The sequence below is a fragment of the Coffea eugenioides genome, chromosome 2, assembly GCF_003713205.1.
Source record: "Coffea eugenioides isolate CCC68of chromosome 2, Ceug_1.0, whole genome shotgun sequence".
In the NCBI taxonomy this organism is placed as follows: domain Eukaryota; kingdom Viridiplantae; phylum Streptophyta; class Magnoliopsida; order Gentianales; family Rubiaceae; genus Coffea; species Coffea eugenioides.
In genome coordinates, this window is record NC_040036.1 from 21490890 (window position 1) to 21510664 (window position 19775).

The 19775-nt window shown below is 38.5% G+C and overlaps 4 protein-coding genes across 5 annotated transcripts; 2 read left to right on the top strand and 2 right to left on the bottom strand.

Moving 5' to 3' along the window:
- The first annotated feature begins 1043 nt into the window (after window positions 1-1043).
- Window positions 1044-2441, top strand: LOC113759234 (putative UDP-rhamnose:rhamnosyltransferase 1). Its single transcript, XM_027301802.1, has one exon. It carries the CDS (start codon window positions 1044-1046, stop codon window positions 2439-2441), a length of 1398 nt encoding a protein of 465 aa, XP_027157603.1.
- Window positions 2442-3925: 1484 nt separating this feature from the next.
- LOC113762578 (fructose-1,6-bisphosphatase class 1) lies at window positions 3926-5854 on the bottom strand. Its single transcript, XM_027306088.1, has 3 exons — window positions 5367-5854; window positions 4497-4893; window positions 3926-4367 (listed from the first exon to the last, which is right to left on the bottom strand). Exons 1-3 carry the CDS (start codon window positions 5775-5777, stop codon window positions 3967-3969), a joined length of 1209 nt encoding a protein of 402 aa, XP_027161889.1. The 5' UTR covers window positions 5778-5854; the 3' UTR covers window positions 3926-3966.
- A 2171-nt stretch (window positions 5855-8025) lies between these two features.
- LOC113761016 (nicotinamidase 1-like) lies at window positions 8026-10002 on the top strand. The gene is made up of 5 exons (XM_027303808.1): window positions 8026-8327; window positions 8539-8722; window positions 8891-9024; window positions 9141-9326; window positions 9647-10002. The coding sequence occupies exons 1-5, from the start codon at window positions 8187-8189 to the stop codon at window positions 9737-9739; spliced, it is 738 nt and encodes a 245-aa protein (XP_027159609.1). The 5' UTR covers window positions 8026-8186; the 3' UTR covers window positions 9740-10002.
- Window positions 10003-10081: 79 nt separating this feature from the next.
- LOC113761013 (protein EXECUTER 1, chloroplastic) lies at window positions 10082-18621 on the bottom strand. Of its 2 annotated transcripts, none has more exons than XM_027303807.1 (12): window positions 18029-18621; window positions 15365-15481; window positions 15159-15224; window positions 14224-14330; window positions 13490-13571; window positions 12226-12927; window positions 12008-12131; window positions 11710-11879; window positions 11342-11416; window positions 11033-11125; window positions 10760-10915; window positions 10082-10537 (listed from the first exon to the last, which is right to left on the bottom strand). In XM_027303807.1, the coding sequence occupies exons 1-11, from the start codon at window positions 18485-18487 to the stop codon at window positions 10823-10825; spliced, it is 2088 nt and encodes a 695-aa protein (XP_027159608.1). In that variant the 5' UTR covers window positions 18488-18621; the 3' UTR covers window positions 10082-10537; window positions 10760-10822. The 2 variants fall into 2 exon arrangements, with proteins under 2 accessions (XP_027159608.1, XP_027159607.1); XM_027303806.1 differs by having other exon boundaries at window positions 10082-10583.
- Between the last annotated feature and the right edge of the window lie 1154 nt (window positions 18622-19775).

Sequence of the window (19775 nt, forward strand, 5' to 3'; positions counted from 1 at the left end):
GCTAAATAAAGAAAAGAATCTTAAAACTAATTCTAACAACAAGAGAGTAATTAATATTCCAAATTCCACTAGTCCTAGATTCTCGGTACGTAGTAATAATATGTTAATTCGATAAGAACAAAAAATAATTAGAATGTTGAGCGTATCTATTTAAGCAATTGTGAACATTGTTTGGATTGTGATTTTTTAGAGAAAAATTTTTATATTTTTTCATAAATATTTCTTCTGCACAAATTTTTATTATATTTTTATTTCACATACATTACATCTTTAAAAAGTATTACAATAATCTTTCTCTAAAAACTTTCTAAAAATTGCAATCCAAACGAGCTCTTGACTTTTATTGCAAAGGGAAGGAGGGAAGGAAAACATGAGTTGGGTGATATTGAGAGAAAAAGTATAAATAAGAGATTTTGAATCCGAACTCTCACTCGTACTTAAAAAAAAATTATCTTACCAAAAAAAAAAAGCCTTTTATCGAAACATATTGCGGATACGATGTTGACTAGAGTTTGACTAATGAGTTTTCCAAGTCATCGCGCCTTCATCTCCCACTCCAAAGTAACGTGTGAAAACCTATTCGAGTTTTAATGATTGGGCTTGTAAGATGATGGTGGCAAAAGCTGTCAACTCCATAAGCACAAAAGCAAATTTTTTTTTTTTTTTGGGTAGGAACCATAACACATTTGGCTTTCTTTAAATCACAAAATCTCTTGTTAATAGAAAGTGAAGTAGTTGATTCACAAGTACTGAAACGCAATGCATTTGGGATGAATGAGAACCAGGATGGTTTTCTTCTGGTCTTTTTTTTTTTATTATTTCTTTTTTGGATTCCATATCACCCTAAGAAAACCTTTACAAGAGAAAAGAAAAGAAACTATCAGCTAACTAACGTGATGAGCATTTTTCTAGTCGTGTAGAACGAGAACAGCTATCACAGAAGGATTGTGACATGGGAGTAGAGGAAGCTGCAAACTTCTATTTATTGGGTTTAACAAAATGCATCAAATTAGCAGCTGCTTGTAAGGAGTCGAGTACCACCCATGGCTGCTCAACAGCATCATCTCATGATGTTCCCATGGCTAGCATTTGGCCACCTGCTACCATTTCTGGAGTTCTCCAAAAAATTAGCTACAAAAGGTGTCAAAATTTCCTTTGTTTCCACGCCAAAAAACCTATGCCGATTGCCCCCCATTCCTGCAGACTTATCAGACAGAATAAAGCTGCTGGCAGTCCCCCTGCCATTGGTTGATGGCTTACCAGAGAACTGTGAGGCCACCATCGACGTTCAACCAGAGCAAACGCAGTTCTTGAAGAAGGCGTACGACAGATTAGCTGAACCCATGGAGAAGCTCCTGCAACAGGAATTGCCAGACTTGATCCTTGTGGACTTTGCTGCAGGTTGGATTCCAGAAACTGCTGCTAAATTTGGCATACCTGTGGCCTTTTTCAGTGCTTATACAGCTGCAACTCTAGCATTCTTGGGACCACCAGGCGAACTGATCTCTGGAACTCTACGTAAAACTGCAGAGCATTTCACGAGGCCACCAGATTGGTTCAGCTTCCCTTCTCTGGTAGCCCATAGGCCTCATTATGCACCTACAGCGTTCAAGAATTTGCACATTCCTGACATATCAGGTCTATCCAGTGGCCAACGTATTGCTAAAGTTGTACGAGGATGCAGCTTTGTTGCTGTGAAAAGCTGTAAAGAGTTTGAAGGAGAATACATAAATCTTGTTGAGGAACTCTATCAAAGGCCTGTTTTGCCTATAGGTGTACTCCCTCCACCCCCAGAGACCATACAAGAGAGCCACAGTGACAATAATTCGAGCTGGTCTACAACCTTTCTGTGGCTGGATAAACAGAAACCAAAGTCCGTAGTGTTTGTGGGCTTTGGAAGTGAATACAAGATGCCAATTGAGCAAATCCATGAGTTGGCTTTCGCAGTCGAGCTTTCAGGGCTAGCTTTTATATGGATTCTCAGGAAGCCACTAGCAGACACTGTAAATTTACTGCCCCCTGGTTTTCTTGATCGCACCTCAAACCAGGGCATTGTTTGTCTAGGCTGGGTACCTCAAATAGAAATACTTGCCCACCCAGCCATAGGAGGATGCCTCTTCCACTCTGGTTGGGGATCAATAATTGAGTGCCTTGGATTTGGACACCCACTGATTCTCATGCCAATGGTATATGACCAGACACTGAATGCTAAATTATTAGCAGAGAAAGAAGTAGGCTATGAAGTTCCAAGAGACATTGATGGCTCTTTCAGCCGGGAATGCGTTGCTGCATCAATTAGACGGGTCATGGTGGAAGCGGAGGGAGAGCAGATAAGGGTCAAAGCTGCTCAGATGAAAAATGTTTTTGGCAATCAGGATCTTCATGATAACTACATAAACAAATTCATTCAACATCTTGAAAGGTTCAAAAACCAAGTATAAGCCATTCAAGCTCAAAAGAAGCATAAATAGCTGCACGTGCAGAGTTACAGAGCATTGCCAACACAACAAAAAAACACATGTTGTATATGCACATGCATTTGAGCACTGCAGTTTCAACAGAAAAAGAGAAACTGATTAGCTTATTATACTACAGAAAGAGAAAGCTTTCCAACCACAAGCAGAGGAATTAAAATTTACAGCACTTGACCAAAAAGTATGTTTCCTTTTTGTATACCACTTACAGGATCTTTCTTTGACAACAATACCAGTACACTCTGTGTCTTTTATTTGTTCTCTTCATTTAGATACAAATTTATTGGTCACGTTGTAGTTGGTTTAATAATACTGAGAATACTTCAATAAAAAGCTAAATGTAACTCTAAATCATCATTATATTTGTCCTTTCTAGTGAAGCTCAACCTTTCGTATTCTTCTCTAGAATTGGTCACTTTCCAGTTTTATTGCTTAACCCTCTAGCTTTACCAAAAGATGGCCAGGTCATTTGTGTGATGGCTGATGATGCAAGGTAAAGGATGCCCAAAAAAAAAAAAAAAAATCTTAGGAAAAGCTATTGATACCATTCAAGGACGTATAATTCTCTGCAATACAGAAGAAAACCTGTTTATCCTAACAGTATGCCAGGCTGCAGCTTCTCTTTCAAAATGAGCTAGTGGTTTCTGAAGTGGATTGGCTTCACAAACCTAAGAATAGACTTGTGAAACTTACATACCTTCATAAGAATGATGCTAACATGCTTATGATACGTCTAGTCATTCTTCAATAAGGAATGCCTGATCAACCTGACAAAGAAGCTCAAGAAGCATCCCCAAAAGTGTGGAACCTTGCAGTCCTGCTCAAGCTCCCATCCAGCCTCATTGAATGCTCAAACCAGAACATTTGTCCTATCTTGCTCCATTGGCCAAGAAGAAGCAAGCCTAGCTGAGATTACAAAAGTTCTGCAGTGTCTCCATGTTTGATGCCTAAAATTGGTTATTTTTTGCAGATGTAATGACATCAACTAGCACACATCAATTCCTACAATCTTTATAAACTATGCAAGTGGGGAAAATAAAGCAAGAGAAAGATTACACAATGAAGCACTGATTTGCCAAATCAAGGTAATTGAACCTCAATATGCTTGAGGTCACGTTGAACCACATAAGATCTTCCGAGGGACTAATATATAGACCAGGAAATTTTAGGAAGACAAATGGAAAGCTATTGACTAAGAGATGCTAATCTGAAAAAATAGAAGGTAGTAATCAAAGAGTTCAAATAGCTTTCAAAAGCAAGAGATTCTTCAAAATTGTATATCTGGATATTTCACAGATCAGAGAATAAAACTCTGAAAAAATTATTAGTGTATCTACATTTTCCTTCACATTTCCAGTAAATCTTTCCTTGTTAAGCACACCAGAAATGATCAAAAGAAAGAGCGCATTTACAAATTATCTTGGCTTCGCTCACTTGCAGAATGAGATGTCTTGACATCAATGCAAGAGGTAAATAAAAGAGCACCATATTATTAGACTTCATAACCAGGATTTACTTTCTGTTGAACATCTCCATAACTCTCTAATTCATCTATATCTTCTGGACTCCCCAAAAACAAAGGAAGTCTCTGGTGTAGCTTCACTGGTTGAAGAGACAAAATTCTACTTTTACCATCACTTCCTTTACCCCTAGCCTGCTCTGCAATAAAACTTAGTGGGTTTGCTTCATAAACAAGACGCAGATGGTCCCTTGGATTCATTGCCACACCCCCATATAAGAGAGTACGATGAAAATCAGCAACAAGAGAACATATATAACGGGCTGAGTACTTCTTAGGATATTTCCCCTTGCCTTGTCTGATGGTGTCAATATATTGCCTCAAACCTTGAGGCCAGTCAAAATACCGTGCATCATTCACAGAATATATTTGCCCTGGCAAGAAAGAGCAGGAACAAGACATAATTGATAATTATGTACAACAGCAACCCCCATGAATCAACATTTGCAAATATTTTATTTTCTTGGAAAGCCACTTCAGTTGTATAAAGGCAAATCAGTCACCTCTAGGGGGAATTTTAATATTTGGATGTGTGAGAATGAAGTCTCCAGTAGAGTGATCCAGAGTAAATGCATGTGTTCCAGAACCAAAGCTGGCGCAGAGAATGGTAGCTGATGAGTAGAGAACATAGCCAGCAGCGACAAGCCTCGTTCCACTTTGTAGGGAATTCAGAATTGCCTTTTCCTCCACTGGCAGATGATCAAGTTCCACAAGACGTTTGTAAACTCCAAAGATTGTTCCTGTGGGTATGGAGGCATCAATATTTCGGGAGCCATCTAGAGGATCCGTGACCACCACATATGGGCCATCATCATTTATCCAAACTGGCAAATCATCTTCTTCTGAGGCCATGGCTGAAACTTTACCAGAATGGCGTAGAGCAGACAAAATAATCTCATTCTGCATCCGAGGAATTATTACCAATCATTACAATTGTCATTCCAATTGATGAAAGAGTCGGGAAGACACCAAGATACTAAAGAGATGAAATCAGAAAGTTGGAGAGAAGAATGTGTGATTGAAGTGCCAAACCATCGAAATTGTACTTAAAAATGTAGAAGAGCTCCTCGTACAGTCGAATGAAAATGGTAATTATGGTTGCCTAGTAGCAGCATCAAACTACAGCGTAAACAAAGCAAATTCTACCACGACAGAAAACTTTGCACAAATGAAACAGCAGAAAAAATTAGTAATACCTTTTAAGGTACTGCTGTATTAAGATTAGAGGAAAAAACAACACAAGTACTTTATTCGAAAATTGCTCATCCAAGTTTCAAGACGTTCACATCGCTAAATTAATAAAAACAAATGACTACCAAAGGGGAAAAAATTCTTTTTATTGATATACTATTGAAGAAGTTGAGAAATTATACCGAGACGATATCAAGAGGCTTAGGTTCATCTCTTTCGGAAGGGGTACTGGCAATTGTCACATTTTTTCCAAGGCTAGAGTTGAAAGGGGAAGCCACCAGAGCAGCAATTTTCTTGGAAGCATATTCCAGATGACCAAACAAAACCACCAAGTCATCACCCACATCAATCCCTCCTTTACCAACATACTCCATCAATGTACAAAACTCACTACTCTGATCAGAAGAAGCTGCAGCAGAAGAAGCATCAACACCCATATTTGCAGCGACCCTGCTCAAGTTCAACCCGCCAAGAAAAGATGGAAGGGAGGCCATTCTGCTTTTGGGTTGAGCAATATCGAATTTTGGCGGGAAAAGATGGATTCTTGGGGAGAAATTGGAGTTGGGTTTCAAGGATATCGTGGAAGATAGCATGTCCTGCAGCAGTTGTTGATGAAACTGGGAAAAAAAAGGCGTCTTCGGACCGAAGTTTGGACGGATAGGAACATGCGGTCGATGACTGCCCAACTTGGTTAAATCCAGTTTTCGGTTTCTGACTTTCTGGTACAAAGCCACGGAAAAGGGGAAAAAAATCCAAACAATAAAAAGAGAAAAACCGATTTCCAAAAATAATAATAATAATAATCTGATCCTTACTCGTTACTTGGGTAAGCAACAATGTAGCATGCAAATCCATATGCGATAGCTTTTCGTTACTTTAGCTATCATATGTCTAGTGAGTGGAAAGTCAAGAGTTCAAATCTTAACTTTCATAAAAAATTGTCACTTAATGTGATTTTTCTAATATTTATATGAGTGTTAATGCAGTCGTATGGTCCGATATTGATTCAATTCCTGTTAATTTCTCATGATTCTGTTGGATCACCCTCCTAATATAGGATTAGGAGTGGGAGTAGATATACTTGGTGATAACGGACCAAAAAAAAAAAAAGAGATAGCTTCTTGTAGTTGGACTTTCCTGAAAAACGAGAGTCCAATCAGAATTTTTAAGCTTCCCAATTCGAATTCGATTGAAAGAAAACAGGAATCTTCCTAATCCTATTTAATACTGATAAAAAGAGAAAAGGAAACTTACCAACATAATAAGGAAAGACGAATGAGCTGTTTAGATACTTCGCCATCAACCGCACTAGGTTAAATTTCACTTTATGTAGATGTCATGAAGCAGGAATTCAAGCAGAAGAAGTAAGTTAAAGACGTGATTTTCAGCAAAGAAGTCGTGAAAAGAAAAATAGAGGTCGTGATAGAAGATGTGGAACTAGAAGCAGTCTTTCTTTGGGAATCAACTCATTAAACGTGATTGCAGCAACAGTAGTCCTATAACAGATTTCTCACTAAACCTCTGTAGGTGGCCAGGGAGGGGAAGACGATGATGGAAAAGGCAAGGTTAAGAACAAGAAGCCGAGAAAGAGCAAAGGAACCAAGGCATAATTATGTAACTGGCCTGTTAAACAAGGCATATTATTGCTCATCTTCATGGTATTCAGGAAACCTAGGTAGATGGCTGCAGCGGAGGGATAACCTTTGGTTTTCACCAGCAATGAGGAAATTATTTTCGGAGTAAAAATAGTGATAAAAGAGTTCATTTAACTAACATGCTCAAATGCATTGAAAGAAGCTTGGACCTCATTACCTTTACATTTTTTTTTTTTTTTTTGTATCCAAGCAGACAACCTACGCTAGCATCAGTCTTGTAACAGCTGCCAATTCCTCATTAATGACATCTTGGCTTGTTCTTCAACGAGTGAAAAAAAGAAAAAAGAGCCTAAAATTCTTCAACTTTTATGTTGTTCGAGTATTACTACTACTATCTATGATTTACTATTTAAAATATCTTTGGTATTGTTTAGCTTCTGAATTGTTTATCTTCGTAGTTGTGTTACCATATGGACTTGAGGTAGCTTGTGTGCCTTTTCAAGTCATCGAGATTAATATGCCTCGTAGAATAGTTGCTTTGGATTGTGATCGAAAAGGTTCAGTGATATAGGTCGCAGAAAGCTAAAAGCATGAATGCAGGCAGAGCACAAACTGAAACTGGGTTCTTATGCAATTTACTGAGTAGGAAAACAGACAAATTAACCATTGACTGATATCAGCAACTGCGTTTAAAAAGTTAATGGTTTTCCATCACTGCGTCTGACCACCAAGAAAGTATCATTGAACGCACACGGTAACACAGACTCAATTATCAGGTTCTGATCTTGTCTCTTTTGCTCGTCTTTGCGAAACGTGAACGATACAAAAACGCATAACTCGAAAATGAAAATTTTCTTGTGAGTTTATCAAGTTCAATCCGACAAAAGGAGATGCTAGTAGCCTACTATGCTCTTTAGTTTTGCTGTTAAATATGATTCAACCTTGTAATGAAGTGAACTGACCAGTAAAAAAAAAAATCATTAGTCATGAGCTACATTAGTCACTTTGTGACAGGACCAAATGGACAGAATTTTCTTCTGTTGGTTTTCACTTTGAAGGAGTCCTGAAATCTAACATTGACAAGTAAACTTATCTTGGTGTAACTTGGTATATTTTAATCACTTGCCGACTATGTTCCTTCCCCCCAAAGAAAGGGAAAAAGAAAAATGGTGAAGATGCACCAAACCTGTTCTTCCGTGTCAAATTTTTCATCTTAGCTTTAGCCAACGTTTTGCTCCAAAAGTCAAAAGAGCGCACCCAAAGATACTGGTAGTAGGTATAGAATGCTAAATGATTGGATCCATCTCTCTCTCTCTCTAGTCTATGTATAAGCAAATATACTTAAACCTTTGAAACCCTATCTTCATAAAGCCTAGTCTGAGTTTGTGGGGTATTTTCAGTGTTAAGATGGTACTGCAGACATTAGACATTGTAAAGAATGAAATTCCAATAGAGGAAGAATCAGTAGTTATAAGTGAAGATACTAACGCTGGTTTAGTTCTTGTGGACATCATCAATGGCTTCTGCACTGTCGGAGCTGGCAATCTGGTACCTATTGATCAGTCCTTGTACTCCTTTAGACACTTCTCTTCTTCTGTTTTTTTTTTTTCCGTTACCAGGATTTTTTTTTTTTTTTTTTACAAAAAAAGGAACTTCTCTTCGTTGTTCAGTGATCTGTGTACATATCCAGATTTCGGGGCTCATAGTACTCATTCATAGTTGTACGTATTCCTATCTTGTTTGTGCGTGTTTTGTTCAGGCCCCAAGGGAGGCTAGCCGGCAGATTTCTCAAATGATCGATGAATCAGCAAAGCTAGCTAGAGTCTTCTGTGATAACAAGTGGCCAGTTCTGGCCTTTCTTGACTCGCACCATCCTGACAGGCTCGAGCACCCTTATCCCCCTCACTGCATCAGCGGTACAGATGAGTCCAATTTGGTTCCTGGTATGGTTACTGAATCAAGACTGGTCATGTATAATTTCCCTTTCTGTTTGATACCAATATTCAAAACATTAAATCGAAGCTTAATCTGAGAAATACTACTGAAACAACTTCAATTTCAAACTCGTTGGCCGTGGCCATGATGTCATTTGCATGTATGTTTGTTTGCAGCTTTACGATGGCTAGAGAAAGAACCAAATGTAATAATCAGGCGTAAAGATTGCTACGATGGTTATATAGGCTCATTTCAGGAAGATGGTTCGAATGTGTTCGTCGATTGGGTTAAGAAAAACAACATACAAGTTGTAAGTGTAATATCCCAATTGAAAGTTTGGAAGGATTTCTCATCACCGTTTTGCTACTCAAGACATAACTTATCAAACATGATGAATTTAATCTGACTGATATAATTTGTGCCCAGCTATTGGTTGTAGGGATATGTACAGATATTTGCGTGCTGGATTTTGTTTGCTCGACTTTATCAGCTAAAACCCGAGGTCTTCTTACGCCTTTGGAGGAAGTGGTGGTGTACTCTCGGGGATGCGCCACCTTTGACTTTCCAGCTTCCATGGCCAAAAACACCAAAGACGTGCTTGCTCATCCTCAGGTATTTTTACAAACGCAGTCTTTTATTCAAAAGCATACTCCGTATGACCCTTCTCGGATAACAATTATAGCACTAATGCTTTATTCTCTATATTCTCACTCTAAATTATTCCTAAGAATTTCAGCAGATATTGTTGAATTTCTCGTCTCTTTGACACTTATACCTGCCCCACTTATGGTGCTTCCTAAGGATTTTATGCTGACCAATGCGTTCCTTAGCAGCTTTTCTTACTACTCTAGAAAATATCCGTGAACGAACTTACCTCTTCAGCTCCCGTAGCTTCCAAGGAATATAAGCTTGACCATTTTCTTCCATGGCAGGAGCTGATGCACCACGTTGGCCTTTACATGGCCAAGGGAAGGGGAGCCAAGATAGCAAGAGAAGTGTCAATTGGTGCAGTCAAGAATGCGTGACTCACTACCGGCAACCCTTGTACTGCCTACCAAGGCGCCGCTACTCTTAATTGCTTTTGTTTGGCTATCATTTATACCACCCATGTGCTACGCTCCTCGAAAAGCGTGTACGCTCAGAGACAGCGTGTGTTGCACCATTTAAGCTTCTAGTCGGCTATGAATGAGAACCATTTTCTTGTTGGATATTAACAAGACATGCATGCTAATAACCAGCTCTTGTACCCTCGGAAAGTTCCAGAGTATGGTCTGATTTGAGCCATTTATGACTCGTTTTTCTGGGTTGGACGTACGAATAATGGCTTAGAATAAATCCTCTACCGTAAAAAGCCTATTTCCACAAGGCCCTAGATCTGCAATCATCTCATAATAGAAATCTCTCGAACCACACGAGATCGTGTTTTGCATTACAGAACCCAAGACCAAATGAACAAAAAGGTGAGCATGCCAAGTTAGTTTAACCTGAAAGATGGTAGATTGCAACAGCATACATTTTTTTAGCACTTGAATGTCATAAAGATGAGGGATAAACATTAAAATTGCACATTCCTATTTACTAAAACTCCAGCCAAATTCCATTTTCAAATAGATATTCACATCCTATGTACATTTCCGGCATGGAAGCTAACCAAAAACCAGAGCGGCAACGCCCTAAGAAATTGCCGCACCAGAAAATTTGGGGACTCCTCGAACCTCTAGTCAAAAGTTCGGTAGTTAGTTTCATGATATTTCTCTGTCTCATAAGCGTCAGATGTATTCATCCAAGTCTTGCCAATTAGTTGAAACCATCCAGCTTTCTTTCTGCAGTGATACTCGAAGGACTTCATAACAGTAAAGATCATCTAAACTGCAAAACAAATATATATATATATATATATATATATACACACACACACACACAGATATATTAAAAGTCTTCTTTGCATCATGTGTCAGTGGAACCCATTGGCTATCAAGTGCATATGTGGAAGTTACAAAAAAAAAAAAAAAAAACTCCTGTGATGCTCAGTTGAATGAACCTACCCATCAGACTAGTAATAAGACTGCAAAAGCATGAACAGCGTCAAATCTATGTACAAGCAGACTTCACCGGTGCAGCCTCAGCCGATTGAAAAACACCAAAAAATGGAATTCAGGGGCCCAATACACGAACCCAACCACAGGCCCCCCTTTAATGTACTGCAAGGATTTGTTAAAGGAACATTTCATGAGTCCAACAGCTGAGGAAAGATACATTTTATGGAAAGATGGAAAATAAAGCAAATGCAACTGCAGAAGTTGATAAGCAACGGGAACCTTTCCATCCAAAATGACAAGTTCACCATCAACCCATCGAGGGTTGCGAAACCCAGGCTCAGCCAGCCTGCCTTGTCCCCTATAACGAGCAACCTACATCAACAGTACAGGTACGAATAACTTAATACATGTACAATTAGAGTTTTTTTTTAAAATATTCTTTTGGGGTTAAGATGCAATAGAAAATAAGAATCGATGCACCATATAATCTGGTTACTAGTGTATAAGTATTGTACAATTGATGGAAAAGAAAATTCAAGTAAAAGAAGAAAGATAGTAAACAAATTGATTTTCTAAAAAGCAACATACCACCCCAAATTCTTCTGGAATTATCCCTTTGTGAGGGAGCTGATATCTGTTTCCAACTTTGGCACGGAAGGCTATCTGCAACGAGTATATGATAAACAGAAAAATTAGGATGCCACAATTTTTTTCAACTAAATAAAACACAAGCCTAGCATGTTGAATAAGTAATGAAAATCCACAAGCAAGTAAAGCAGCAAATGAGTTTTACATCACAGGGCATCCTTGGCTGATTAGAGCTCTTCCACATGGGGGTGAGCAGGATAGCCCAAAGCCCTCATCACCAAATAGACACACACACACATACACACAGAGCTCAAAACCTGAGCCAAACAATGTCAGACAGATAGCTGGTATCAAAAATAGAAAATTACCTGGCCAGCTGGCACATAAGGATCCCCTGTCAGTTTTACTGCCTCGACATATTCATAGAACCCAACATTGGGAGGCTCCTCCTTTCGGCCATCTTCTTTCCACTGACCAAATTTGCGCCTCAAATGGATAACCTCCGAAGTATAGAGCCCATGGGCACCTATATATAGTCCTGAGAAATGTACAACATGCTTTCTGAACTTGTCCAGAATGTGGCTAAAATGATGCGCTGAGAAGAGCAGAGCAACAAATAATGGAAAATTAGTATTTTAAACAGCAACACTATCCAGACTAAGTTACCATTCAATGGATCCTGATTTCCAGGGATATCAATGCGACTAAATGTTGTTGATCCAGACAGTGGTTGATGATTTCGAGCCTGATTAAGTGTGAGATTTATCAATTCACCAACATCCTTTAGCACCTGCTCATTGAGACAATCCTTAACTGCTCAGTTTGTCATTCAGAAAGCTTCAAAGATTCACAAGCAATAGATGGATAACAGTTTGTAGCCTGACCTTCATAGGTATCCGCCCCTTGCCAATGAACTTTGCAAGATCAAGCATCACATGGTCCACGCTGCGCAGACCTTGAAGCTTAGCCTTTTTGTTAGGTGAAGTATTTCCGTCACCACCAGCTATGCGTTTGTTGTCATCTTCCTCCTCTACAGTAAAGGTAAATGACAAGCGGCCCCGTTTCTCTAGCCTTGCTGGGACCCGAAGCAGGTCCTTTGGTTGGGAACCAGGGGAAAATTTTGACACCAAGCTTCCAACAACTACCTTAACTGCAATTTGACTCTGCTCTTCGCCATAAGGAATTCCATTATCAGCATTCAATACAATATTGTCCTCCTCATCATCATTTTCATCTTTAACTTCATCATCAGCATCAGTACTTTCTAGCTCAATGTCCTGTTCTTCATCTTCTTCCTCAATTATTTGTTCAACGACCTTAGATATAAGATCCCTGTCAACCTTCCCTGGTGCAGTTACTTTCAGAACTTTGACCTTCACACCAGGGATCAGGTCTCGCAGGGTATTCTCAAGACTAGAGTCATCATCCCTCTCATCACTATCCGTTGAATCCTCAGCATTTTCTTCCAACAGGCCACTTCTGTCCTCAGTTGAACCGAGAGAATCAAAGTTACTGGTACCAGTTGATGTTTTGAAAGGAGGAATAGGAAAATCCAACGGAGCTTTCCTCCGTTTCAAGTAAACAGCCTGACATGAAAATTAAATTCCCAAAATTACATGTGAAAGAAACAAGATATCTCACTATCAAATTTAAATATTACAGAAGACCCAAATCTATCTACATGCTTCAGGAACATGTTTATTGAACTGAACAATGGCTAAGAAGCTGAATATCAAGTGAAGAGAAGGGAAAAAGGTATGGCATCCTCTTCGACTGCATGCATGTTTCTCAAACAGACACAAGAAAACTAAACTACTGTTCTCCAGCCTTTGATGAAGCATTAATATCAAATGCTACCAAACTTGCCCTAGTTATCCACTTAGTGGAGTAGATTTAGGCATAGAATGCATAGTTGCCGGTTTCCTATTATTCAGTGGAAAAAGATCACATCATCTGTCAGAACCACACTCCAAGCAAATAACATTCAGGTTTAAAACAACCACAATACTCGATGAGTATCATTGTGTAAACAATAAGCTAACATGGAAGTAAAACAAAATTTTATCTTCCTCCCTGCATGTGTCATGCATGCTGATAACTCCATGAACACATTTCATTCACCAAATTTTAGCTGGTAAAGAAAGGTACCTGCTGTTTGTATTCACCCTTCTTATTCATGGTAAAGAAAATCTCAAATAATGGGGCGCCATCCTTGGCTGTAGCAAGCTGCCTGACAGTAGAAAACATGATCCCATCAACATTCTCATACTCAATGAGTGAAATAAGCTAAAGCAAGCTTAATAGAAGAGTGGTTAATAGGACAGTGATCAACAGAACCAACGATCCAAGAAAGGGATTAAACAGAAAACTATATCACCATTAGATTGCTTCCTGCAGCTCAAAGGCTGGAGAAAGAGTGCATACTGACTGCTTACTGAGATCAGAGTAGATAACAATGAAAAAATGTGCCTTAAAGAGGAATGGTCAGACAGAGATCCTGCATCAACCACTTTTAACATCCTTAGAATTGCCAGCATCAATCAGACAATGGACTCTATGCTCTACCAAAAAAGTCCATTATATGGATGTGAACTACTTTGGACATCCCTCTGGAAAAAAGGATTCTACTGGTTTAACTTAGCCAAATACCAGGCTGCTCTCAATACATTTTAGACAATTAGATTAGTTTTGGGTTACTATTATTTCCATTTTTTTTGGGGGTTTGGGGTTTTTTTGGGGGGAGGGGGGAGCAGGTTTTTACTTGTACATTATTGACTACTCCATTAGCATCTTCCACATAAAATAGCCAATCAAACAGAGATCTAAACTAATAAGAATGTCTAGGCATAAAATTGCAAACTTCAACTCTAAAGGTGGTTTACCGTGGACTATAACTTCTAGCAACATATCGCCCATGCTCTGCACTTATGTGAATAATACAACCATAAGGATCATGAGTATCTTCTGAAATACCAGCCCACCACCCCACCTGAAATAGCAGGTCCAGTCAAACCACATTACAAAGGACAGAAAGCAATACATATGCAGGACAAATATAGCATGAGCTATTAACAAGAAGCAACATCGCTAAGAACTCACATTTGCTAGGGTTATCAGTCATGTAAGAAACAGCCTGAAACACATATATTCATGAGTGAATTCAACTCCATATGAGACACCATTGTTCATACCCGAGAGATTGTTATCAATGTGACAAAAAGGACACTTGGCTGATGATGTTCTCCTAATAACCTATTTTCAGATTTTTCGTTTCTTTCTTCATGGTATTTCCTTACCTAGAAACTTCCAATATTAGGTCTGCAGCAACTCAGGACAAGACCAGACTTGGTTCCGGATCTGGATGTTTCAAGTGATTGGCTCTTAATACAGGCCCATCTACTTGCCAAGATCCACACCCTCTTTTCTAAAATTGGCATGAATATGCTGCTCGCTGACGTAAATCTCAAGGTGGATAAAGACCTTTTTATAAAATCAGCTTTCCATATATTTCTGTATGAAAGAGAGTATATTTACCCGTGTACAAGTGTATGCACAAACATAGGACAATTGTCCAACATACATGACATGTGCGAGCAAGGTTCAGTTAGGTCCATGATGGGTCCACCATATTCACTGCTTAGGTGAATTGGTCAACATCTTGATATGTAAGCTGCAGAACTGGTTTGGGAATAGGCAAAATGCAGCATAGACTAACCCATTGCAAAACCTTTTAAATAGGATTGTAGATTGCATATAATATGGACAACAGACTCAACAAATTACAGTTCTAATACTCCCAAGTGCTACTCTAACTTACCAATCCAGCACCAGCATAATCACGTAGAAGAGCTGCATCTCCATAGCGCTCTTCCTGCACAGCTCTCTGCATCATGCTCCACAAATCAAAGAGAGATAGTGATAACTTATTGTCGTGAAGGCAAAAATTGAAAAACGAGACATATATGAACCAACATACAAAATAAATGACACTTGGACAAAAAGCAACAGCAAAAAAATTCCTACATTCAGGCGTGACATCGCTTTGGCAATTGTATCACTTGTAGCTGCAGCTGCAATTGCCACCTTAAGCCTGGCAGCATCCTCGTAATCCTCTCTATTGATAGCACTAGCTAGCTGAGACTGCAGATTAATTGGTGTCATCATTAGCAAGCATACCATGGTTAACCAAAATAGCCTTCAAAATTGCCACATAGACAGATAAAATGACTGACACAGCATAAATGATTGCAGAAATAATCAGCATGATGTTTAAATGCTGAAAGTCTCTGCTCTAATTGGGAAAATTTTACCAACTAAGTTATAATCCATCTTAAAATTACCATAAAAACATCCTTCGGAATCCCACAGCCATTTCAAGGACGACAAAGACAACATCTTCACTCAAATACAAGAGTGTATGGAAAAGTTTAGAAAAAGGAAAAACTTAAATCCCAGAAAAGTGTTGATTATATGGCAAAGTTCAAATGTTAGATCAAATATAGAATGTAAAAATTTATTTTGCTGCTTTAAGTATTCTCTAACCCCCAAGCCTTGAAGTTTTGGGGGATGAGATGACCTGTTAAAATTTACTTGACACCTAAAAGGATTATAATCAAGGTTAAATCAAAGACAACCCCCTCTGATGTTACTAAATGTTTGATGGTGTTGCAGTCTAGCTATGGCTGATTGCAGCTAACAGTTGCGTACTTCTAGCTCCAGGTTCTCAAAAATCAGGGGCCACACATGTCACAACCCAGTAGAGTAGTTAGGGATGTCCCATCCCAACATTATTTCCCACAGTAAGAAAAATAAAGGGTATTGAGGTATCATGGGCTTTGGAAATGCAGAAATGAGCTGTTGAGTAGATGACATGGTCTGTGGCTTTTATTAGTAAAACAATAATAGCAGCCCATTCCTTCAACAAAACCTTAGTCACGAAATTCTATTTTAAAGCTACACTCCCAGACAAATCAAGCAGCATAACATCAATGAAAGGGCCCCCAGTCAGCCAACATTATCTGCTGTCCCAACATTATTTCCCTTTGAAAGAAAAAGAAAGTGTATTTAGGCTTCAAGGACTTTTGAAATGCTGAAATGAGCTGCTGCTTAAATGACTTGGTTTGTGGCTTTTATTGGTCTACATGTACAAGATTATACGTAGTAACACAATGATAACAGCCCATGCATTTGGCAAAGTCTTGGTCACAAATATTGTACTTTTAAAGCTCCATTCCTGGACAAGTCAAGTGAATACCGTCAATCAAATCCCCCCCCCCCCAAAAAAAAAAAAATCAGCTAACCTCACAATAACAAGTCATTGCTTGTAAGCTTATAACATTAGTACAATGACTAAGAAAGCATTCCCCACTGACACTGAAAGCGTAAAAGCAGCTTAAAATGATGAATCCTAATCAATCATGGATAATCAACATACAGCCTAGAAAACCATGAAGCCTCCCAAAGTTGGATATGTTAAGATTTCATGATCCTGCCAATCAAGAGCAGTAAGCAGATGAAGAAAATCAGTGTTCCCCAAGGACGAAAACTTAAGGTTATAAAGATCTTCCGGAAAGAACCCTTGTAAGTCTGAAATGCAAGCTTCTCATTTAAAGTAGGATAATAGTGAAAAAGCATGAACGAGTAAGAGCATACATTTCAAGAGTATTCAGGTATAAGCATTTACAATTTGAATTAAATAATGGTAATCCAATCACCTACGTGCTAACAACCAAGACAATTTACTTCAATCAGTATTTATTCTTCTACTTTTCCACCTCAAATTTGTTTCGAATTCATAGTAATCCTCAGGGAGAAATTTTATTCTATTCTGTTGCACCCAAAAAGGATGCAAATAATCAAGATTTGAAAGAAGTCAGCCCGATGAACTAGGGACCTAACCTCAGGCTGCTCACCCAAGTCTTACTAATTTCTACTTTCAGATATTGGTAATAAAGAATCTCCCACACTTTACTATGCTAGCCACTACAAGGGTTCCATACCTACTAATATCTATAAGCCAGTGCTTTTAATGTTAAAATGTTTACAGAATCTATTGATCAAGCTACTATGGAGCTCCTTTAATGACAAGAAAATTCCACCAACAAAAGAAGATATCATCAACTATATTATTATTTGCTTAATATAAGCTTGACCCCCAAAATTTTGTTTAATAAAAAGAAAACCATCAGTTATATTCCCCGCCCATACCGCATCTGCCTCTACAGCCAACCAGGCAATACAAAAAGCTAAATCAGTCAGCTAGTAAGCGATGCTTAAATCCAGTTCCTTTTCACACTCCACCATGGAAACTCACATTATCCCATTATGAACTGATCTTTTCCTTGTAATCACCCAAACACATCTGCATGCCACTCCTTTTACCGTATATCTCATGCAGCCTCTAACTTGTCATACAAGTTGCAGCTCAACGTCCACTTATTTTACTGGTATTCCCACTTTGCCAACTACTCGGCGTAGGCTTCATATCCCACTCCCAGTGTCTTCTTTTTCCCATTCAGTCATGCCCTTCCTTTTTTGGATGAACTACAAGTCCAATACCTTATAGATATTTTACCTCTATTTAACCCGTTTCTAACTAGCAAATAGCCCCATACAAACAAAATCGAACACGTACTGCAAATATCAACTATTTCGACCCAAAAAAAGGGTAAAATTTCACAGACGAACCTTGAGAACGGAAACAATCCGCTCTTGCTCATCAACATCACTGAAATGCTTTCTCCACCGCTCCCAATCCCAGTCTTCAAGCTCGACTCCACCATAATCTATACCTCCTTTCACCCCACTACCAACTCTCTCATCCTGATTCCAGAATGAATTCACATAATCATCGAACCTCTTCATCGTTTTCCGAAACACGTCCTGAATCGCCGAGTCCCATCCCCGAACCAAGGAGTCATCACCCTCGGACGGATTATCCGGAATGCCACTTTTGTTGCAGCGGCAGAGCACAGAATCAGAACGTGAAACCCTAGAGAGAGAATGATGGTGCGAGTTAAAGTTGGAGGAGGCGCGCTTTAGTCGAGATGACGACGAGAATACAGAGTTTGAGAAATTGAGCTTGTGCGGGTTCGGATCGGTTCTAGTCGACGGGGAAGGAAAAGTTGGCGGTGCTATCGACGCCATGTAAAATAATAATAACTAGAATCAGATAGCAAAGGTGAGGATGCTAAGAACGACGTCGTTAGGTACAGAAGCTACTACAGCAATCGTACAAGCTTGTTGATGCTAGACGAGAGAAAAGGGGAAAAGAGGCTATCTGAAGACTGAAGGAGGAGAGGATTAAGCTGAACAGTGCATAGGAAGTAAAAGTGGATAAGGAATTTGTTTTCTTCGTCGTACGCACACGCGTGTATACAAAATATTGTTCAAATCATTTCTCACATCAAATAATTTAAATTATTTTGTCCCTTCACTTTTAAAATATTAATTTCACATTTCTCATTAATTAAAATCTATAAAATTTGGTTTCAATTTAAGTTTTGATTATTTTTTAACCATGAATTCATCGTATGACTCATACGTGATCATTTTTTAGAAGCAAAAAGATTTGATACCATTTGTAGTTAAACTAATGATTCGGTGCATATTCAATTATTGTTCTAAAAAAGTGAAATTTAACTTAAGCCCTAAAAATGTATGATTTGACTTAATCTATATTCATTTTTTCCTATAAACAAGTGAGATATGACCTTTTTATACCTATAAAACAATTATATATGAGTCACGTGGTGATTTCAAATTTAAAGGTGATTCGAAACCTAGATTGTGACCAAAATTTGTCAATTTAAATTTAGAAGAGATATAAAATTAATATTTTAAAAGTGAACGATGAATATAAAAAAATGAAAGATGAAAAAATTCATTTGATGAAAGGTAAAGGATTCTCTCTCTGTGTATATATATACAGACACGCTCTCTTTCGCAAGTGTTAATTCTTTTTTTTTTTTTTTTTGGGTTGGGTTTCCTTCCATCATTTGCTCATCTATTTCATTGTATTTTATTTTATTTTTTTAATTTTTTCTTTCGAAGCTCAAAGAGCTTACGTCAATTTTTACAAATCTAAACCCCGAGAGAACCCCAAAAGCCGGTATCCTTTGAAGTCCCACAGGAGACTTATAACTACCAACCCAAACCCTCCCAACCCCGATAATTGAGGGGCCGAAATGTTCATGGTGGATGTTTCTGATTTGTCCAACATTGACTCGACCGCCTAATTGATTTTGTGGTCGAGCAAAATAGCATATTCCCAATCCAACGAGCTCAAAATAGGTTCTGGCTATTATCATCCTTCTTATGCTGCTTGTCTACAAACAATTATATGAGAAAAAAAAATTATCTTCACTTCATTCTTCGGTTTTGTTCAGCAATTCTTTGTCATTTTCTATTTTTTGCCAACAATTACTTATCACTA